This window comes from Aulonocara stuartgranti, assembly GCF_965226115.1.
Source record: "Aulonocara stuartgranti genome assembly, chromosome: 7".
Lineage (NCBI taxonomy): Eukaryota > Metazoa > Chordata > Actinopteri > Cichliformes > Cichlidae > Aulonocara > Aulonocara stuartgranti.
The window spans coordinates 47,081,788-47,106,027 of NC_138945.1; the positions used below are offsets into that span (position 1 = coordinate 47,081,788).

General features: G+C 39.2%; 1 protein-coding gene across 4 annotated transcripts; it reads left to right on the forward strand.

The window, feature by feature from the left end:
- The first annotated feature begins 7,678 nt into the window (after window positions 1-7,678).
- On the forward strand, window positions 7,679-23,805 carry LOC309711478 (calcitonin gene-related peptide 1-like). Of its 4 annotated transcripts, none has more exons than XM_082541830.1 (5): window positions 7,679-7,698; window positions 19,422-19,513; window positions 20,384-20,518; window positions 22,270-22,452; window positions 22,658-23,805. In XM_082541830.1, the coding sequence occupies exons 1-4, from the start codon at window positions 7,687-7,689 to the stop codon at window positions 22,430-22,432; spliced, it is 402 nt and encodes a 133-aa protein (XP_082397956.1). In that variant the 5' UTR covers window positions 7,679-7,686; the 3' UTR covers window positions 22,433-22,452; window positions 22,658-23,805. The 4 variants fall into 4 exon arrangements, with proteins under 4 accessions (XP_082397956.1, XP_082397957.1, XP_082397955.1 ...); XM_082541831.1 differs by having other exon boundaries at window positions 22,273-22,452; XM_082541829.1 differs by lacking the exons at window positions 7,679-7,698; window positions 22,270-22,452; window positions 22,658-23,805 and adding exons at window positions 18,287-18,383; window positions 21,322-22,247.
- The last annotated feature ends 435 nt before the right edge of the window (window positions 23,806-24,240 follow it).

The following is a 24,240-nucleotide window of genomic DNA, read 5'->3' on the forward strand; positions in this document are numbered from 1 at the left end:
TGTCATAGTGGAAACATGACAATGCCATTTGACTATCTTGTTCATAAAGATGGTGTCAAGACTTTTCATTTTGATGGCACTGACAGTTTCATTGACATGGATACTTGCTTTTGAGGTATGGATAATCAATTCTGTGCATGTGACGTGCTTTTGCAGGCTATCCACTAGGTTTTGCAGTTTGCACTAATTGTTTTGGGAAATGCACTAACTGCTGTGCAAATGTTAATGGTGTTCTGAGGAACGCACCAAAGCGACTGAGAAAAACTGTAATACTTCCACAGTACCTGCTGGTTGAGCTTTGATTTTTTAATTTTCATTTACAGATGAGACAGGAACCCTGCTATCCGGTCGTTAAGTCTGACGTCACTAGCCGTGTCTGGGCCTAAACTCCGCTGCAGGTCCATATATCAAACGATCACTATGGCATTACTGAGAGTTGAAAAACTGTCTAAAGTCTTTCATCTTTAATAAAATGATCAGCGTTCTGCTCTATCAGGTGTAACAATTGAGTTTAACATCCAGGCATCCATGAAAACGGAATTTATGACATTTAACAGAGTTAGAAGTTAGCAGGAAGTTAGCTTGCTAGCTTCTATCTAAATACAATATAGCATGCCCTGACTGCGGGGTTTTGGAAACAAATTAAAACGTACAGCTCTGTTATCACTTCCAACATAAATGAAGACAGAAAACTAAACAGCAGTGACGTTTGTAGGGTTACTGAAGTTTGGCTAGCTGGTATATAATGATGTGCTACATGACCGCTAGCGACACAGCTATGTTAGCATAATATAAACAAGCTAACTTTTTTTCCACTCGATAAAAGTTAACGTGAGTGTTCTCGGTGGTCAGGAACAAATGTAATCGCATGGCAGGATGCTGTAAAAGGACCAAACTTCAGCCAGGAGAACAACTGAGATAATCCATCCACAATACGAGGTTAGTCATTCATATACTGCTGCATGGGCTGAGCTGTAGTTACATCCTAAGGTTTTAAAAACTGAGCTTAAATAAATGATCAGCAGTAATAAAAGCCGAGGGAGGTCAACAGTGATCACTGACTGTTTTAGGAGCTTTTTGAGATTAAATAGAAGAAAATACAAAACATTAAACATGTTAACAACACAAAAGCCATATTAAACGCAGACTACTTTAGGCCCGGAAGTAGGATTCGTCACGTCATCACTTAACGACCGGATTTCATGATTACAAGTGATGGCGATCAATGCTTGTAAAACTTCAGAACCCACCCATCTTGCAGTATGGATACGTCATGAATCCTGGTAGCACACAGCTGATTGCAGTTTAAAAGTTAGTTCCAAATAATCTTACTACCTTTTCGTAGTACTTGTCAAAGCCATGGTCTCAACTTTACCCACAAGGTAACCGGGCTACCAGCCGTATGGTTCAATTGAGCATAGTCCATGGATACTTAAAAAGGCTTCTCTGTTATATGAAGCTAAACTTGAAGAACTCGGACTGATCCAAAATAGTCAGCTTTGGATCAGACTCTATAAACTCTTGATTGCCACCCTCTAACTTAATGCTTTCTCTTTGGATTTCAGTCTAACTTTTGATTTAACTGAACCAAAAATAAAACATTACAGAAATTGTTTGTCATGTATGCAGAATTATAAGATTTGCTGTCATCGCTGTCTCTCGTCATCACGTTACATGTCTGAGGAAATGCAGTCATTTACTGTAAAGATGTTGGACTTTTGATGATGTCAGCATCTGAGTTAACTTGAAAATGAACACAGCAGAACCATTTGTTCATTTGTCACCTCGTGTCAGTGTCAAAGCGGAAACATCTGATGATGCCAAGCCTACAAAGCTGAGACATCCAATCATTGCTTTTGGCTCTCCAGAAAACATTTAAGCATTAATTGCATTTGCTCATCTAGCACTCCAGCTTTGGAATAAAGGCAATGTGAGCAGTCACTTTTGGAGATGAGAACATTGTCTTGTGTTGATTAACTCAACGCTGATTTATTTCATATGCACAAATTATTTTTGAAAGCGGATAAAACGAAAAAGAAAGCTGATATCAATCAGTTGAAATCTAATTGATTTATCTGAATTGCACAGGCTGTCAGTCTTTTTTCCTGATGACACATAATTTGATATTAGTATGAACAGGAGGAAGTTGGGATGAGCCTTCAACTCAGCTTTACCATGAGTCACACTTTTCATTTTGTTGTCACAAGTGATCAGATTTTATCAAGACAATGATGTACTTCACTGTAGACGAAGGCTTGACATGAAAGCCACTCTGCTGTGTGATACAACAGTCTGATTTCTGACTCATGTAAAGTTCAGTGCAGTGTTTCACGCTGGCGTCATGCATGTCTTCCTGTTCCTTGTTATTTGCTCAGCCTTTGTTGAATGATTAAATTATATCCACTACTCATTAAGAAACGTACTTCCAGATTGTAAACCAAGGGGCCCCAGAAGGTGAAAATTATGTGGCAATAAATGATTAATGATTATTAAATATATATTTACCACTAAAGCAAAATAATACTCCAGTGGGGAGGGTTTCTAGTAGCTATCGCATGTGACCTAACTTTGGGGTTCTTATTACCATTTAAAATATATTTTATTTAATTTTAAACATTGCAAGGAGAAACTGGTATAATGCTCACACTTTCCTCAGATAGGCTTATCCAAAACTTGAATTTTTACACAGTCTTGTAAATTTAATTCATTATTACCTCTGTTGAGGAGCTTGCTTTTAAATAAAATTTAATTTAAAAAAAGCTTGCATTTTGCAGTTGTTTTTACTGCACTAAAAAAAAGTGATAAAGTAGATTAAAAAAGAACTCAAAAAACAACACTGAAGAATCAACTTTTTGGAAAATACAAAGCTATTCCCTTAAAAGTAAATACTGCGCAGAGGGTGGACTACCTTGGTGCAGGTTTGCTCTATGTTGACTATGAAAAGCAGCACAGATGTGACAAAAAATATTAAAAAACAGGCAAGAAAAGAAACATAGAGGTATGCTGCTAAATATATTTCCCTTTTCACTGGTCTAAAAGAATGCAATATGTCTTTATCATTGAAAGTAATGGTGATCAGTAATGATGGTGGTGTCAATAAGAATGGGTTGTTACACAACAATAATAGAGTGTGGAGTTAGAGAAATAATGTGCAATGTAACTGACAACTGAAGACGGCAAGCCATCAGATCGTTCTGTCAAACTAATTGAAATATCCACCAGCTTTAAATTTCATGTGATGTGACATTTGTGTGCTTATCATGGAATTTCTGTCAGAGCTTCTGGTTTAGCGTGGGCACGTGTGTCTAGTTTAAGTTATTACAGGCTGCTCTAAAAAGGCATCAACTGTGCTTCGAGAACCATTGGTATTTGATCATGTCATCAGCTTCGATGCTGGAATTAATCCTGGCATTACGTAATGGTTGTATGGTTACAGCGAAGAAAGCATGATGTTAAATTAGGACAGCGGGACGTGCCAATCAATACTCCCAGATATGAAGGAAGCTAGATGCAGAGGAATTCCAGGTCACAGAGAAAGGCTACCTCAGTTTGATATTTATGCTTTTTGACTTTTAGACTTGCCTGTTTTGGAAATCCAATGAAATAGCCACTAAAGTCTAGACATATTTATACAAGACCACTCAGAAGGTCACTTAGAAATAAGCTCATGTTTTTAGAAAAAGAGACATTTGTTATAATATTATAAGTAAACAAATAGTAAAATTTATACATACATATCTAGATAGATAGATAGATAGATAGATAGATAGATAGATAGATAGATAGAAAGCAACTACCCTTACCCTATACTCAATGTTTTGGAGAAAACTGCAGGACCATTTTAGAGAAAATGAAGAAAAAAGTAATGTTTGAAATATCATAGTTAGAATATTTTTTCCCAACATGCCAAGACTTGACAGGAGATTTTTCAAAATCTAGAAATCAAATTTTCTGATTACAAATGAATTGTTCAACAGGCGTTCATGCTGTATTCTGTTACTTAATGCAGGTTTATCATGTTAAAAGGCTAACTGATCATTAGACAATCATAAAGCTGTTAGTACAGCTAAAAATTCTTCTGCTTTTATAAGAATTAATTTTTTTTGCTCGAGTCTTGAGCATCGGTTTGGCTCCTAAAATTTAAATTATAATAAATAAAACCAAGTGTATCGTAGTTCAAACAGGAGTTTTGTGATCATCAGTATGATCCCCAGCCAAAAAGAAATAAATTGCGCAATATATTTTTAAGCAATAAATTGCCAACCCCCCCCCCCCCCCAAAAAAAAAAAAAAAACTAAATAAACATAAGATACAAATTTAAACTTTGATATGCAGATTTCTGTCAATTATTTCTTGGTTCAGTCTTTAAAGGTTTATATTGTGGACAAATGAACCCAAGTTCTAGGGTTTGGGGTCATTTGTGAGATGAATGACTCATAAAAACATGGAGGAGGATGAGTCACTTCCACCTGTAAAGCATGTTAAAGACATGTGATGGTTTGAGGTTACTTTGACATGAGAAATGGGATCTTGAGCAAGGAAGTCACTTGATTTTACAATGCCATATCCCATGGAGCTAATTTACTCTGACCTTTGTAAAATGACCCAAATCTCAGCTCCAAACTATACAATAACCACTGAGAAAAGAAGCAAGCAGCTTGTTTTTGTCTAGTTAGTATTGTTTCAATTCTTCTATTCTATTGTTTCTATTGTTATTATTGTACTGAATTAGTTAGTATTGTTTCAATTCTTCTATTCTATTGTTTCTATTGTTATTATTGTATTACACTGTAGTTTTTAATTTTATTGTTATTGTTAAGCACTTTGTGCAGCATCGGCTGTTGGAAATGTGCTATATAAATAAACCTGACCTTGACCTTGACCTTGACCTACAGTGAAATGGCCAGCACAGTTACCTAAACCCCACAGAGAATTGTTGTATTATTGGCTGTGATGAGAAAGGCCCATCAAGCTAATCCAACTTGTGAAAAGCGCTTGATTGAGCATCAGGGAAAGTTTTTTTTTTTAGATTAGTTCAACAAATTGACAGGGTGACAGATAAAAATAAAATCCTTACTTACAACCTTGTCAATGTCTTGGATATATTCACTATTCACTTTGCAACTCATTTGGTGAATGAAAGCAGTAGTAGCTTTGATCAAAAATATGACATTTACTGGATGATCCCAAATCTTTAAGCAGTAGTTTATATCTTCAGTGAAGCCTTTCTGTGCCAGATTTTAATAGACTGTAATAAAAAAAAATCACAGTTTTTCTAAAAAAAAATAAAATCAGATTTTGTATTTATACACACACCAGCTGGCAATGCCACAATTTGAACTTCGGTGGGCGTGTGATCAAGTGTTGTTCTAGAGACACCTGGCTGCTCTTACTAATCTATTCATTAAACTCCCTTAATGGCCTCTTGTGCTTCAGGATCCATCATGTCACAATAATGGCTTTTACGAGTGAAGGGTGCTTTTAACTGCATTTGACTGATTGGAAAAACTGTCCCATTTCTGGTGGCAGAGGGAAAAAATGCAAGGGCTGAACACACTATATTAATTTCATTGCCAGGCCGACTGAACCATTAACTGGTAGACTCTTTTAACTCAACAAGAGTGACATAACAAGCGAAAGATCAAGTTCGTGGATCGGGAATTTAATGGTCCACAATTGCAGTATTTTTCTCTGGAAATGAGAGCAAGTTTTTTAAAGGGATGATGACTACAGAATGCACAAAATAATGCAAAACAGGCAAAAGAAACATTCAAGACAGAGGTAATAGCTTAGACCTTTCCTGGAAATGATATACAAGTTGAACTTGCAAAAGAATAGCACATTTTAAATGTATATTATGTTTCCTCTTCATGAAGATTTTCTTCCTCAGTTTCATTGTAATTTAAGCATCTCTGAGCCACACTAAAAGCCGGAAATTTCCAACTCTCAGCTTTGCTGCAGAGGCAGAAACGATGGCAGATTCTTGGGTTTCGGCCAGGCTTTATAACCGCATAACGTTTAACTTTCTATAAATACCACGGGATGCAGTCCAAGTTGATCAAGTGTGATTGAATCTGAAATGACTCCAAAGATGAGAGCCAAGTTTCCTTAAGATACTTCAGAGGAACTGCTTGCCTCTGCCCAGCTTTTGACAGGGTACCAGCCTGAGTCACTCTGCTCTTTCCTAAGATACAGAGTATTCAAGCAGCTATAATGGTTGCACTACACAAGATCTCATTGGTATCGATAAGTTAAAAGGGCACAATTGTGCTCTGCTTTAATAAGTATAGGTGACTGATAGCCGCCCTGATTGTTTACCAGTTATATCAAGTGTGTCAACTAGGTTTTAAATTTAGCTCGATTCCATATATAGTTTCTGGCAAAAGGGATTGCAAGATGACTGCTGGTCCTTCATCACTTCAATGTTTTCACAGCACTTGCTCTTTCTGGTTGAAATTCTGTGGTTTTAGACTGAAAAGGATTTGCTAAACTACAAATAATTTAATCGTTTCAGCATAGGTGAGGTTTAAACAGTGTTCTCATCTAACTGCCTTATTAGACTTTCCACAATACCATTGATTGGCCCAGTGCTGCCTTCAGTCTTCATCTAGAAAGTCCCAGAAATGGAATGAATCCAAACCAAAGCTAAGCTGCATGTGCGTAAGCATCTAAGTCTGCTAGCTTTCTTTTATATGAAAATATTTGTGCATGAAATAAATTATTAAATGACTAAAATAATAATTAAATCAAGATCTCCACTGGGGGGAAAAAAGCCTAGACTAGGCCTAATCCATGTCTGGGAAACAGAATCCTAATGTTTTATATAGTCTGGCTGGCAAGCAAAATCTTCACACAACTCAAATTCTTGCTACCATATTTCTACAAGTCAAGTCACTTCATTCATTCTTGTGTAATCATGATAAATAGGAGCCACAACAGGCACTTTTTGGAAGCACAAAGTCTCCTCAGTGTTGCTTTATACGTCCACAGCATTTGTAAGTGTCTAGCTATTGATTGCTGAGAGGTCTCTTTTTCTTGTTTGCTTCTTTTTCTTGAATGAATGTGGAGTAGATACAAGCAAGCCCAGGGGGTTCAGACAGTGAGTCAGTCAGAGTGCCAACATCCCTCCTACGCTGCAATGCAAAAGGCCCCTGATTGATGCTTTGAGGTTTTAACAATTGAATGTAATCTCCTTAATGTCTTGGGGATGAACAAAAGCAAACGCCTGGAAACGTCGGCTGCCCTGCTCGCATCCTTGACATTTAACATGTTTCTTTTACTGATGACCTATCCCAGAGTACTAGCACGACCTTCTGCTCAGTCACTCTTGTTCTTCCGGTTGAACAAACAAGACAGCGTGCTCTGGGAGTGTTAACACCTGCTAGAAGGTACACATCCTTTACTAAAGACCGTTCTTGTTAATCCTGATGGACACGTCGCCCCAGGTGTTTAAACACCATCCCTGTTCGTCCTGAAGTAAAACCACAAAGTGACACCAGTTCCTTCATTTGAACTCTCATTTAATCAGGTGGCTAGCTTTCTTTGTGGTGGCAAGCCACTGATTAGATTTGGAGATTGAGAGCCATTACAGGAGGCTGCAGTTGGATAATGACTTAAGTGCTGTTTCGTCTTTCTTTCTCCCCAGGAAGTGATTTATCTGGATGGACCTGCCCTTAACTGACTGGGATGTGCCCAGCGGTGAGCAGTGCTGTATAGATCATATCACCCAGCTTTGACCCAATCAACACTCCATCCTTTTAATGATTATTTATAGTTTCTGTACTTGGAGAAGTATGACATTGGAATACTGGTTATATTCACAGCTTGTTAAGTTGGCTCTTGTTAACTTTGTATTTTTTTGTTTTGTTTTTTTTGTTTTTTACGGAGCTACCAAAGGTCCTTGTAGAAGATCAGTCTTTTTCTGTGCGTCAGCAAAACTATTGATCTCAAAGAAACACCCCTAAGACTTTTTGGAGTCTTCTTAAACCTTCTTCTTGGTTACCAATTATGCCCGTTGTGCTGCAACATTTGAGACTGTACCGATAGGCTGTTTGTCCTTATGCAGTTATCGTACCCCATGTTTACATCTTGCTTTAAGCTAGCAATACTCAAGTAATCCTTATACAACCATGAGTAACACTTTGAAGTGGTTACAGACATAACTTAAATTACAGTTTCCTGGTTGAAAGTAGGAGGAATTGTGCCACTACCCATGCCCCCACCTAACTTGTAATATGTACTTCTGGAACACTTATCGTAGGGTCATTTCAAGCAGTATGACTAAATGAGTGAATGTTATGATCATTAGTTCGAGGTCCTGATAAGAGGGAACGTTGAAGTTGTTAGTTTTTGACACAAAGAGCATCTTCTTTATTTTTTCTACATTTATTGAGTGAATAAAAAAAAGGCAAAGTGATGACCAGGTTTTTTTAAAAATTTCAGACATTTTTTGAAATAATGATTGGTTTTAAAATTAATAAGATTAATCAATAATAACAATGTGATTGCTTTAAGTATCCAAGCAAGCACTAATTTACATGCTACAAAACTGATGCATTCTCCTCCCTCTAGTTAAAAGCCATCAGACAACTTAAAGGTGGTTATTGCTGGTTCTGGCATTTCTACAAACAGTCCCACCTTTATCTTCATTTTCTCCATGTATAGTCAAATCCATAACTCCACATGTTTCAGGTTTACATTAGCCAAGAAAGTAACAACAGCAATAAACCAAAGTAACCTAGTGTGCTCACTATATCACACTCTGCAACCTATAATATCAGTCCCATCTCCTTAGGTGGAACACATTACTTAAGTCATTATCACAGATGTGACTATGAATGATTAGTCAAATTGAGTTTGTCTATAATTAGAAGTTATTTAGTTATAGATGAATGCAGATCACTCCTCACATTTATATGCTGTAGTGCCATAGGTGTAGATGTGGACCTTCTCTATCAGTATATTATGGCATGTCCTTGATGTCTGCATCAGTGTCTAGCTTTTGTGCAATGGTAATTGTCCACTAATGTCAGGTAATTTGCAAACGTTGGATGTAAAAATAAAAGGTAAATATTGAAAATGGGAAATATCGTTGCTTTGATCTTTCTCGTATCCTTGACATGATCCTTGTGTTTTTGTTGTGTCTAATGGTGTCACAGTTAATAGAGAAAATTCACATTTAGTCTCTTACCTCTAGATTTTTTTATTTTTTTATTTTTTGTTGGAGAGTGATTTAACGGTCTCCTAAGAACCTGAATGTACATTTCAAGTAACTAGTCTGCTGCACTTTCTTTATTCCATATTGAGTGGTGACTCAAACAAAACCCCATCAGGAAAACAAATGTTGGTGACAGTAAAGTTATGTACAGGCAACACATTGAACATGAAACAAATACAAATGGAGAACGTAAAATCTTATTGGCAGGGCGATAATGACCAAAAGAATCCAATGAATTGGGATTTATAATAAGTCTTTTCTGAAAACGTTAATTTTAATAATCTCTGTATGTGTGATGATGTTGGTGCAAAGTTTGAGTTGAGATTGGCAAACCTGTTAAGGAGGAGATAGGGCGCAGGTCATGTACTAATCCAAGTGTTGGTGGTTCATTCCCTGGTTGCTCCACTCTGAGAAACGGTACTTGGGCAAAACACTGAACTTCAGTTGCACTAAGTAGCTGGAGTGTGAGTGTTTGATAGAAAGCACTTGGAAGCTGGAAAGAAGTACTTGAGTGAAAGATGCCTGTTGTATAAAGTGCTTTGAGTGCTCAAATAGAGTAGAAAAGCATTATGTATGAACCTGTCTGTATTCATATGCTGTACTCATATTAGTCAGATGTATGCACAGCAAGTTTAAACTTTTCATGGCTATGCAATAAAATAATGCACCTTCAGAAACAACTTTTGACATGGATTCTGTTCAGAAATATCACAACAGAAATGCAATTAATACAAAGAATTTTAATCTGACCTGTGTACAACATAAATGATACTACCATCTTATAAGTAATGAAAGTGACATTAGGACTTCAGGATATTTTTAACTTTGAGATGTTGTAGCAATGTTAAAATGTAATAATAGCCTTCAGTGACTGACAATATGCTCAAGTGTGATGCAGAATAATTGCTGGGCGACAAGAGAAAGCATCCTCAAGAGTATTAAAAAGTCAGTCATCTGTATCCATTGGCTATGTAGTTATTTCCTCCTTTTCTCAGAATGTCCTTCATCAAGCTCCAGAGAACTGGTGTGAACCAGTGTGCTTCCATTTATTCGTGGACGGCACTTTAAGTATTAAAACCAGTGGTTGTAAATTGTTCTCTCTTTTCTAAGAAACAAGATGCAATCATTACTCTAGTTTTAATTGTTTGCTTTCGTTAAGTTATTGAAAGTGAAAAAACAAATATCCGGTGAAGATCCAATATCCAATATCAAGCTAAGTTCACCCTAATTGTTTTATGTAGGTGGAGACAGCAGGAGCAACAGCTGTCAGCAGAGAGCTGTGCCCCTTGAACAAACACAATGTCTTGTGGTTTAGCCTCATAATGGAGTATCGAGGCAACTGCTGGCCACCTTGATATTCCATTACGGGAGCATGACATCATTCTTTATTTGATTGGTCATTTTAAAACCACGGAATGATGTTTATTTGGTTTATGTAGTAGCTATGTTCTGAGCCAGAGCAAAGCTTGGAGGCATAATGTGGGTCAGCCTGCTGGCATCCAGAGTTGTAAAATAAGGACACCAAGCAGTAATGGAAATAAACTCAACTGGAAGCTATGTGCTTAAAAATAAACCCGAAAAGGCCTGAAAATAGTTAGTTTATACTGATACTAGTGGTTGGCAGTAGGCAAATTTCTATATTGAGCAACAGAGAAAACTAGCAACTAATATATCATAATGTCCCATTAAAAACCTGTTGGGAAGGATTTTTACATGTTTTCAGAATCCCAATATATTTACTCTAAAGTGGGATCTATGGAGACTGACTTGGTTTTAGAGTCATCCTCAAGAAGGCTTTTGAGCACCTTGCTTCATCTTTAGCCCTGCAGGTTACTGGAGAAAACTCAGTGCATGGCTCTAGTGTACAGGTACAGTGTTACAGTCCTGGGAGAGGCATATACAGTACACAGACTGAAAGAAAAATCTGCGTCTAAAGGAGGGAAAAAGTAGGGATTTGCAGCCATCACAGTGTAAATATGGCTCTGTTACAGGAAATTTGTGGCATCTCCACGTAACACGATGGGTGGAGAAAACAGAAAACTAAAAAAGATGTCATAGACTTTATGCTTTAGTCTTACTGTGTGATGATATCTGTGCTTCTTATGTGCTATGGAGTTTTTGTTTTCTCATCATGCTGACTCCCTTTTGGGGATCATTATGAACAGAAATTTGTTTTTTTCTCCTGAACTGCCCTTATGTGTTACATATTTCATTGTTTTTCCTTTTTGCTACTTAGCCTGACCCGTCTCCCCAATGTGATGTCTGTGTATTGTATGTACGGTCGGCAAGGTCTGTCATCTCAGTTGCGGGGAACTGCAACTGACAAATAAAAGTACTTCTCAACTCAACTCAGCTCAACTTATAATGATTAAGGCTGTTTGGTAGGTGAGTATCTAAGAACAGAAAAGACCAACACAATAAGAGCATTTCCCATTTGAAATTGTAAATATGGCAACAATTTCTGTTTTCAGTTTCAATAAACTTGTTTATTTTCAGTGATTATAATTAAGGTTATGAAATGCAAAAAAGTAATCACAATCAACCCCAAGGAAACATAGTTAAATAGCTTAGTTTGCACAGCCCAAAATATGAGCTTCGTGGCTTTTGTCCAATTTACTATGAGCTGCATTAAGAGTACTTACTATATAGTTAGATGAGAGCACTGTTTAAACTATAACTAGAATGATTCATTTAACTGACAAGCTACTGCAGCTGTAGGGACACTTATACATCACCTGCTGACAGGTAAAGTACAGTCAAAACCACTTATCACCAGATTTTGGGAAATTTCAACATTTTCAGATTTCAGTGGGAAGATGACATTTGTGAATTCACAAAATCACCCTTTTTGAAAAAAATACGTTCTACACAACCGTCATGGAAGGCAGTTGTAGACGGGAAATAGGTGCTTTGCCTAGTCAGATACAAAATCACGATATATCCAGCAGAAAGTTCTACACGTGTCTCTTGTGTGTATTTAAATTCATGCTGTGATTCATTAGTGTGCAGCAAACCGAACACCTCTACATCACACTTTTAACTAACTCAAACTTACACTGAGACATTACGGGGAGCCTCACATGTTCAGCAATGACACCATTCATTTCTCTGTGTGTAAATGTAGCACGTTTGGCAACATCTAACATTACCTCAGGAGCAGTTGTGTTCCCAGTGATAACTTACACTAGGGTGAGTGTGTTGATCTAAGCTGAGGGTTCTTCAAAGGTTACTGTATTGACTCAGTGCTTCAAAGTTTTTCAAGAATTGAAGGGAAACTTTAAAGGGACAGGGTGGTCTGTGCTGAAAGCTCCCCCGGGTGAAGTGTGATACAGATGACCCAGAAGGAAAACCAATGCTAAAAAACATGAGCACGTGTACGTAAGCATGCCGAGTGCACGCAGAGGATTCACTGGATGTTTGGCCTCCAAAGACGTGTGTGTGTTTGTGTTTGTGAGTCTGTCTGTATTTGCTCACGTGACATTCACTCACTGCTCACTTTATTAGGTACACCTTGTTAGTATTGGGTTGAATTCCCTTTTGTTTTCAGAAGTGCTTTAATTCTTTGTGGGACAAGTTGACAAGTTGAATCTTTGCCTGTCATCGATTACAAAACATTTATCTGAGATTTTGGTTTGTATTAATATAATGGCATCGCACAATTGCTGCAGATTTGTTTGCTGCACATCCATGATGTGACTCTCCTTCCACCACCTCTCAAAGGTGCTCCGGGGGATTGAGAACTGCTGGACCCGAAGGCTATTTGAGTACGGTGAGCTCAGTATCATGTCCAAGAAACCAGTTTGACATGATCTGAGCTTTATCACGTGCCATTTTTTGACCACCAACCTGAACCGTTGATATTTAGCTGGATCAATCCAAGCTGTCATGTTGTTTATACCAAATTCTGTCCCTACCATTCAAATAATAATAATGGATACTTTATTGATCCCCATGGGGAAATTACTTGTTTTTTCTCTGCATTTGACCCATTCACTCAGTGAAGCAGTGGGCAGCCCACTAAGCAGGCGCCCGGGGAGCAGTGTGTAGGGACGGTACCTTGCTCAGGGGTACCTCAGGGTAGCCGTTAAGTGGATTCGAACCGCCGACCTTCCGATCATGGGGCGACCACTTTACCTACTGAGCTATCCCTGCCCCAAATATTGCTGCAGACCAGCCCGTGTCTTTTCCAATTCTCATTTGTTTCATTTTGGTGAGTCTGTTTAAACTGTCCTGCTGACCGGGTGGCAGCTGGTGCAGTCTTGTAGCCCATCTGCCATGAGGTTTGTGTTGTGCCTTCAAGTCCTTCTGCATGCCTTGGTTGTAATGAGTAGTTGTGTGAGTTAACATTCCCCTCTTAACAGCTTAAAGCAATCTGGTCCTCCGACCTCTGACATTAACAAGGCATTTTTGCCCAGAGACCTGTTGTGGTCCTGGGGTTTGGAGCCAGGGTTTTCAGCTGTGAACTGTTGAATTCTTGCTTATTGTTTAATGCCCATTTGGTTTGATTAGTAGCTTTTTACAATTTTGAGTCTCATTTATTTGTTTTTCCTAAATGATTATTTCCATTAGTATTCTGCTTCAGGGTTATTTGGTATAGTTTCATTCACACCTAAGTTTACTGTAGAAATTTTAAAGGGTATTCAAGGGTGTTCAAGGGTGTTCAAGCGCCCCTAGATTTCAGGGTAACCCATAACCTCCCTGTTTTTTTCACATTGTCTTCAAACACTGTATTTTCCCAACTTGTCTATTGAAGATGTTACAGGTTATAATGAAAAAGGTTTTAATCCCCACTGTTCTTGATGTCATGATGTTACAGTGCACCCAAATAGAGGCACTGCATCAACAGAGTGGCTCATCATTAATATATCAGGTTTGCATTGCTGTGGCAGAAAGATGAAGAGGTAATTTCATGACACAAATGAGTAGTGCAGATTTAAAACACACTTTACCTGAAATGTAAACTGTTCTGATCATACAGGGAAGCTGCTGTGACTTACAAAGTGTCTCCTTATTTTTATTTGTTCCCTAAAGAGCATAAAAAAGTTAAAGTAAGCTAGATCACCAGACCTAATTAGCTCATTGTAGCTGTTAGAGCTATTAGTCTAGTGTTATGTTGCTTGTGATCAGCCAATCAGCCGACTGATTTTATAATTTTAGTTTGTTTACGATTTCTATTCCTATTCTGGGCAAATTAGGATTCATTGTATGTTTACAGTACAACTCCAGTTCCAGGCGAAAGTAAGTCAGTAGGCAGTACATGTCAATGGCCAGCAGCTGTATATTGCAGTAAATTGATATGGATCCGTTTATGCCTTTTATTGAGTTGTAAATTCTCTTTCACTGTTATGTTTCATTTTTGGGTGACAGCACAAACACTGAGAGAGGAGGAGCGAGAGGGAGAGAAAGGGAGAGACCAAGGAGCAAAAAGTCAATAAAAAATTATAAAGTCGACGTAGCTTCTGTTTTTATTTCCACATTCATTGATTTCACATAACTAAGCAGTGTGTTATAATGTTATGAAATGTGAAACTCTTAACCTGCTCTCATAATAATTATTATATGATTATCTTTTTGTTATTTTCTAGTTGAATACAATATATTTGTGTGTGACTGTCAGTGCAAAGAAGAAATGAAAAGCCTGGAGGGAGAGAAGGAGGACAGAGAGGTTGTAGAAGAGCAATTTTACATGTTTTGTGTGCTTTACAGTAGCAAACTTGGGCATTCTAGAACATATCCATTCATATGAATAGTGGTATTTTACAGGATTCATATCACTAAGCATGGCTTCAACATGCTTGCCACTACATTCATGTGACAGAAAATCTATCTAATTCAATTCAATTAATTTCAAATAAATTTTATTTATATAGCGCCAAATCACAACAACAGTCACCTCAAGGCGCTTTATATTGTACGGTATCTATCACTATCACACTATCTACTCTTGGAGCTGGGGTACATGATGCTCTGTGCTGACTTTGTACATTAATCAGAGGGTTTTGTATGAATTCAAAAAACCTTAATTTGAAAGCAGCTTTATTTCCAGTTTGCTTCTTGTCAAGGTGCATGAAGTAGCATGGTGATTTTATAGTTTCTGTACTGAATAATGCTACTTTAAGCACTTGATGTCTGTGTGAATGGCCTCTGGGTCGTTAAGACACTGAAACAACACTGTGCATGTTTCTCCTCTTATCTGCTTTGCTGCAAATCATTGGTTAACTTACTTAAGAAAGTTGTGGTCAGCATGACTGAGCTTTTGATCATTGATAACTTAAGCGTCCACTTTAAAACTAGTTCATCATATTGAAATCTGTGATTATTCATCCTGAATTATTCTTAGACACTGCAATAGGTCATCCGACTAATTAAGTTTCTTTTGAAGGCAACACTGTAAAGTGAAATGAGGTTTGAAAAAGTAAATATGAGCCCCTCTAAAAGTTTGAACCTAGAATCCCCCCATGTCTTGTTTTTTTCCTCAAAGTTGTATATAAGCCTTGTATCTATGTGTAATTACTTCCTGTTTTATTTTGATAGTATCTTTATCTCCTCTTCCCTTATTACCTCTTGTGTCTAAGTCTCCTCCTGTCCTTTGTCTAGTTGCCCCATGTAGTTGTGCTCTCACTAATGTTTTCCAGTTATTTCTTTCTGTTTTTGGACTTAAATGCTTTCATAAGCTCAGCAATAAACACTCAGCTTCACCTTCGTCTGCTGCAGTCTGCATTTGGTTCCTCAAGCAACCATCACACATTCAAAGTACTTTACATTTATTTCCATTCCAAGCACAATTTGAACATCAGGCAATCTTGACCATGTCTACTTGAATAAAGACAGTCAGTTGTTGTCAGTAGCAGTTAAACAGATGTACTTGGCCACTGAGTGTTAAAACCATATGATGTCAGGTGAAAACTAAAAAAGGGCACCTATAAAAACCTTTATTTTTAACCATGACACAGCTGCTCCATGCTCTCTTTGTCGAGTCCATTTTTAAAGGGCAGAGAGACGTACAAACACACAAGTGCTTACAGTGGACAAATACTCATCTTAATAAACAGATTTTTTCCTAATCATTTGTTTTCTCTCTCTGTTTGTGTGTGTGTGTGTGTGTGTGTTTTCTATGCACACTTTCACACACTCATATGTTTATTGACATATTTAAGCTCCTCAGTTATCCAAAAGCATTAAATAACTAAAGTAAGGCTGTGATTATACTCCCTTGTAGACCCGTTCTGTCCCACACCTGTGGACACCTCAGACAATCCTTTTTCTCGTCCTCCCTGAGTCCATTTGGAGCTTTCTTTTAATGTCTGTGCACTCGAGTGGGGAAGTGGGAAAATTCATTTATCTTGCAACAAATTCTAGCTCCATGAATGTTATAATGCTCCATTTTACGTGGCTCCCTTTAAAAGCAGCAGTTGAAATATGTGTATAGCTCGGGGTGGGGGTGGTGGTGGGGTCAGAAGCAGTCTTACTAAGGGATGGTTAAAGATTTTGTTTTTACTCACCTCAATAGGAACTCATTTAAACTTTTCCGTGACCCAGTGTACATCAGAAATAAACACTCAAAGGAAGGTAAAATAAGTGACGCTGATCTGAGAGTGCCTGCTGACTCCCAGTATTCTTCCATCACCGCATGAGTTATGCAGGTAGCAATGCAGGTGCACGGATGTGGCTTGAGACCAGGCAGCTGTCTATTCAGCTCTGATTTAACGTCTGACATGGCTGAGTCTTGTGGCTCAATAGCACTAAAAGGCTCATCCTGCCTAATGGGGTTCCTCTATGACGCAGACATGGAGAGGCAAACCCTCCCCTTCTTTTAGTCCGACAGATAATCTTACACACACACACACCCCTACTGGACGCCCATTCATTTTGTCCACTATGCAGTGCTTGTGAGTGCACACAGACAGATATGCATTCATTTCAAACAGACACATAAATAAAAAAGGTTTTGGTATGCGCAGTAAAATAGGAGTGAACACAACACACAAAAACACACAGCCTGTGCACTAATGAAAAGGAAGGGAATAGAGAGGATGGTCCACGGCAAACAGTTGTGTAATTGCTTTTGAGAAACGGCTCTTGTCGGAGTCTGTCATCGATTTGGTCTTTACAGAGGACAACTCGTTTGCTCAGTGTGTGGGAGGAGGCCCGGGCAGCAGCGATCATTAAGTGACTGTGGTATCACTTTTATTAACTCAATACACTTTGATGTTTCACTGTTGTGGGAAGGGAAGTTGTCATACTTAGCTCGAGTTGTACTGCAAACAGAGAACAAGCAGAAGCTTTTGTGAGAGTGGGACCATGTTTAAAGTGAATCATACTGATAACAGATTGAATTGGATAAGATAACAATTGCACAGTTGCTTTGTAGACTGAAAGTACTTAAACAGAAACTTTGATATGCAAAGTGCCATGACTCTATAAGTTCTAGCGAAGCAGATGATATGGCCTCAAATCAAATCAATAAGAAGATGATTCGATTACATAAGCTGACTGTAGATAGTCTACACTGGGCTGGGTGTAGTGCTGAAGCTGGTGTTATCTGAGCAGCATTATGAATGAAGAACCTAAGAGTGCATCACTGTAGTATACATCCATCCCCAGCAGATGGCCCCGCCTGCAAGTGCTTACACGGTTGGGTGGAGTTGTGGGGGAATGTGGGGGGGCTTATTGATTTGGCATTTGGGATATAGCATGAATTGTAACATTTTTTTGAAAGTTCTTAAAATATTTATTGCTGGTGTTGCTTCTCCACGGACACCAGTTTGCTTTGCCTCCTATTTAATTAATGACATCAATGCAAATTGGGGATAGCAAATGGTCCAAATGACTGGTGGATTTTGTGAATGGAGCACTTAGTGACTGAGGAATGACGTAAACGCAAAGCCATATCTCTTATTAGTGAGCCAGGACTGAGAGGAGGAATCCCATTGGCTCGCTTTAGCATCAGAGCAATGCGATTGGCTGGCATCAGATAATTAAACACCTACACAGTCAATGCACAAATCCAAGTGGTGGGGTATATAGGCTGGTGCGTTGGCACTGCACGCAACAGAATCAAGAGTTGTTCACTAAGTTGAGAGAAAGTCAACTTTATTGTGGTTTGCATAGAGCTTCATAGAGATATATATTTATTTTTTATTTTGCTGGGTGATTATCGCTGAAGGTAAGTGACAACTTTTGATGTTGTGTTAGAAGTTTTACAACTAGACTGAAATTGTTACTTATAGGGTGGTGGCATGTGTGTGTGTGTGTGTGTGTGTGTGTGGGTCAGATGCAATGTGCAGCCAGAGTCATTATGTAAGACGGTGATGTGACAGTGGTGGTTATGGGCATGGAGTGTGGCCACCGGGTTACCCCTGCTCATTTTGTGAAGGTCCAGTGCGCTGCTTCAACAGAAGGAAAGCGTGAATGAGAAGGCAGGCACTCGAAAATGAGAAGAAGCTTAAGTAAAGAAGAGCAAGTGACAGAGGAAAATGGGCAGGAGAAATCAGGGTTGAGTGAGTGTGTGTTGTTTTAAGGTAGTGTGTGTGTGTGTGTGTGTGTGTGTGTGTGTGTGTGTGTGTGTGTGTGTGTGTGTGTGTGTGTGTGTGTGTGAGTGAGAGAGAGCTGGCAGCTCATTACACTAATGCACTGGTCCCCAAGGGAGCTGGCAAGCATGGAGTCCCCCCCCTTCACTTCTCCTCCTCCAGCATTAGCAAGTGATACATACATCGCACAATGTAGGACCCCTTCCTACCATTACACACACACACACACACACACACACACACACACACACACACACACACACACACACACACACACACATGCATACACTCCACACAGGCATGACACACACCAGGAGCAGCAGCATACGACATGAGAGAACTACCTGTTCTTTGCTCTCAGCTGGATATTCTGGAGGAACGGTCCGTTTTGGAGGCGCGTGTGAGCCAGGGGAGCATTGTTCAGCAGGGGACAAGAGCTGAGAGCAGTAAGCTCAGATGTAAGGCGAACTAAAGCTCGCCTCACAGGGAATGACACTTTTTGCACCTTCTTCCTGACAACACAAGAAGACTAGACAAGGGCAGTTTCTAGTTGCATGCTGGTTTGTAGCTATACTTTTAGGAGATTTGAGCTCTTGTATCAGTGGTGTGTGAGTGTGAATGGAAGCACAAGAAGCTGATGTGGAGTTTTGTTTTTGTTTTTTCTTGCCGTGTAGGGGACCATGGTTATGTTGAAGATCTCTGCTTTCCTCGTTGCGTACGCCCTGGTCATTTGCCAGATGTACTGCTCACAAGCCGCGCCTGCCAGGTGAGACACACGGAAATTGCCTTTTACACTTCTCACTGTTAAGTTGCTTTTTCTCTGCAGCTCAACAGACTTACCGCAAACAACCAGTAGAAAAGATGGGCAGGGTTTATGCAAAAACAGTATGTTGGAACTTGGACTCTGCAGGTTAAATTTTTTTTTTTTACTTAAACATAAAATGTTTTTTATTAAACAGGAGAAATAGAGTAAGATGTGAAAGTTGTATAGTAACGCCATAGTAACAACATAGGTTAAATAAATGTGTGTATGCAGAAAAGAACATTGTAGTTGTTCTGTTTAGTCTTAATCTATGGTAGCTTTAAATGAAATACATATATTATTTAAATATATGTATTGCTTGTAATACTTCCAATATAAGTGGATAAAGTTGTACTTAAATTAAAAGCACAGGAAACACAACAAATGTAATTCAGTTTTTATCTCTATATATGCATATATCTTTCTATATATAGAGAGAGAGATATATATATTAATTTGAGTCCCCACTCAAGTTCCCCCTCCTGCCCCCCCTTTCCAATGAAGCTATTGATTTTGTAATAACTCTAAAGCTGGTTATACATCAGCTTCTTTCTCACAAGGGGCACTTTCTGCAGATTGTTTCCCCCAGCTTTGGCCAGGGGCCCTCCGACTCAGACGTCATTCCTCACGGAGGTGGTGACGTCTCTGTTGCCCCCCCAGTCCTCACCAGTCCCTTACCCCACCCCAACATCCCCACTCAACCCACCACCCCTCCTTTTTCACTGCAGGTGTAACCCTAGCGGAGCATTTCCATTAATGCTGATCTCATTGCCGTTTCCCTCCCCTCAACCACTCTGACCCCTAAATTCCCCCCCACTCCACTTCTAACCACAGACCGGGTTTAGAGTCCATGTCAGACCGAGTCACGCTCACGGACTACGAAGCGCGAAGGTTACTCAACGCCATTGTGAAGGAGTTTGTGCAGATGACGGCGGAGGAGCTGGAGCAGCAGGCAACTGAGGGAAACAGGTACAGATGAATCTTATTTAGTTTAACCTTTGAAAATTAGTTTAACATTTCCACCCTGCACAGAAACCACCAGCCAAGGATTTGACTAATGAGAAACTGGAAAGTGAAACTGGTTTTGGACTAAATAAAAAGGTAAAATTAAAAAAAGCTATTTTTTAGGGATGTTATTGGGAAACAAATCCTGTTTTTACTTTAATGTGCTGGAAATACATTTCTTTAGTTCCCCACTTGGGTTCAGTCAGGCCAGGAGGTATGTACTTCTCGGCAGATCAAAGAATAACATCTTAGTTTTAACATGTGACTCCAAAAAAAGCCCAAAAAACGAAACCCGATTCTCTGTCATGAGCCTGCCCCCGCATGGATGCATTTGATTTTGACTTGCGTGGATAGACTACTATTTTGAACCAGCCTGCCGGGCATGTGAACATTGTATGCTTAACAAAACAAATAAGTGTGCATGATGTCAATTAAGTGGAGCTGCATGACAGTGGGAAGCAAATGGTTTCTGTTTGTTCTATGGGTAAAAGGCTGACTGGGGTGGGGGTGGAGGTTCTGATGCATGAGGGGATGGATGACAAGTTTTTGAATGTTGGGAAGGGCAGGGGGAGTGGCATGATGCTGTAAGGACCTGGGATGTTTTTACTTTGTTTATACCTGCAATGGCATGAGAAAGAAATGCATGTGAGTGAAATGATGCGTGAATGGAAAGAGAGAAAAAAAGCTTAAGAGATACAGAGCGCATGTTTTCCCCGTATCTATGAGCCTGTTCTATGCATGTGTTTTGTGTGTCCCCTCCTCGACAGCATGGACAGGCCCTTAACCAAGCGCTGCTCCAACCTCAGCACCTGTGTGTTGGGTAAACTGTCTCAGGAGCTGCACAAGTTGCAGACTTTCCCTCGCACGAACGTGGGAGCAGGAACGCCCGGCAAGAAGCGCAGTGCGCCTGAGAGCGACAGCTATGCAAGCTACGGCGAGACGTTTGAAAGCATCTAAACCCCTTCCTCCTCATCCATTAAACCCGCTTTTACTTTTCCCGCATCTCCTCTTCCTTTGTCATTCTTTCCCCCGTCCTTCTCTTCTGTCATCTTCCTCTCCTCATCCCAGTTTCTTTCTGGAATGGGACGTGCATGCTGATATTACCTGCTTGATTGACATGAAGATTATGACTTTGAACTGCAGTTTTTCAGTTCTTTTTCTCCCCCCCATATTTCTTTTGGCAGAGAATGATTTGTCCCTGTAATCTCAGACGATTTTCACAAGTGTAATTCAGGAGCCAATTCATACATCCATCTCTGTGTACTGTATGTGGAGTAATTTGATGGCATTTCAAAGCCCCTGAAACTCAAGAGTTGAGAGCGATCACTTAATCTAAACGTTAATAAATGATCCACTCATGCGACACCATGTTTGTTGTTCAATAAACGTATTTTTCTACCAGGAAGGCTTAGGTCATTTTCATTCTTAAGGACTCTAAAACAGACATGTAGCCACCCATGCAGACAGTCAATGGCCATTTTAAATGATGGGCCTAAATAAGAGTTTTAGAGCCTTTAAATTTTTGTCTGAAGCTGTCACCGAGTCCAAAGGTAAGACAAACACTCAGATGCATTCTGTTTTTAAGCTGTAAATCCAAACTTGATGTACTTTCAGTTCTTTGATGTTAGCGTTAATGTGTATAGCTGTGTCTTACATTATTGTATGGATGGCAGTGGCCCAATCTTTTCGTTAAGCCCCTTTCTGTTCTCCTGAAGCAGCGTTACAGCACAGAAGCGAGGCTGCAACACGGCAACCTGTGTGACTCACCGTCTGGCAGACTTCCTCAGCCGGTCGGGGGGAATGGGTAACAGCAACTTCGTCCCCACCAATGTCGGCGCCAAGGCTTTCGGCAGGCGGAGGAGAAGCATCCAGATGTGAGCGTTCCCATCTGGGAAATGGTGAATAACACCTTTTCAATCATGACTTTCTTTATAGATTTCCTTTGGTTTCAAGAATTTCAGACTTACAACAACATTTTCTTTTATTTTTGATTTCACAAATTGATAAAAATTTCCGACTGTCCAACTTACACGCGGACGCAAACAGCCAGCTTAAATTTACATCCTTTTTCTTTTTTCTGTCTCGTTCATTTCTGTCTTTCAGGGGTTGAGAACCTGACGAGAAAACATCAGAAATAACCTGAGAAGATAAATCAAGAAAAACAAAATTGACCAGAAAATTAACACTGAACTGGCCCTTTATCCACTCTTTCACATTCCTCCAGGAACAGGGGAAAAAAAAAGACCCCACGGGACATCTCCTAATTTTCATCCTGTTAGTGAAGCCTTTTGCTTTTGGCAAATAAGAAAAAAAAAAGAAAAAAAAAAGGCACTTTACTTTATGTACATGAACAAATGAACTCCTGAAGAAAGAAAAAAAAGTCCTAATCATTCCTCTTTTTTATATTTCCGTATCATTGGAAAATAAAATGAAAGCAGCAGTGGTATCACTTTATTCTTTTCCGCTTATCACCTCGTCAGAGCACATTTCTTCCATGCCAACCCAACCCCAGACCCACTCCCCACTCCCTCACCTCCCGATTTAAGATACATACTTCTACATTGCTTATAATTCCCTTCCCTCCCGAGGGTATCCTTTTTTCCTGTGTGCCAGAGGGACGCCATTAAAGATCAGCATACCCAAGGCCCCCCCCACAACGGCTGTTGTCTTGTGCCTTGATGTAGAACAATTTACATGAACATGATTGTACAGTTTCTGTTTAGAGACAATAAAGAAGACCCGAGCGAGGATGCAGAAAATGAAGACCAATTAATATTGTAAACAATATTGTGAAAACAAGTTTCAGCAAGATTAAAATGTATTTTAGATACACTCGGGTATGGGGTACTTGTGTTGTTCTTCAAAGGTTTTTAAGCAAGTGTAGAAGGACGCTGAGTGACTGTGAAGTTGATTATATAAGGAGAAGTTTATATTTGTATTATTAATACTGATAAATACTGTCCACAAATTACGAATGATGGAATCTCACAGGCAGAGAGCTCTTTGTAAGTTGCTGATTAGAAATCTAACACTATTTCCCACTGACGAATGCACAATCACGTCGTGAAAACATGTAGCACACGTTTATAATTTGGCGAAGTATTGGGGGAAAAAATGGAATGCACAGTCATACACACTCCTGTTGCACAGATGAATGTGTGAACACATCAGTTTCATTGGAAATATTTCTGATGACACCACAGTGGCATGGATATGTTACAATACATGTTGATACAAGAAAAAAAAAAACAGTGCATGGGGAATTGCTTAATAAAATGCAGTCAAACCTGCAGTCAGAGTTGTTCTTTAGCTCCAGTGAAGGTAAATGTTCACCACTTATTTCAGCACACAGAAGCCAAGTCTTTTTTTTTTTTTTTTTTACAAGAAAGGCTTGGCCATAAATAGCATGTAAGAGATTCACTTGCACCTTTGCACACAAGGTTTGTTTTTAATTGTGAAACATTAATGGCTGCGTGATTGAACATTTTGGGGCTCACTTGTTTTTGCAGCAGAACTCCAATAGATGGCAACATAATTACCAAAGTTTCAGTGAGTCTCACAGATCTGCCTCAAATGATGGAAACACTGAAATAGTCATAGTCATAAGCTATTTTCTCTTTCATTTTCCCAAACAATTAAACAAATGAGGAAGAATATCTGAGCCTAAAAAAGAGTGAAAAGCAAAA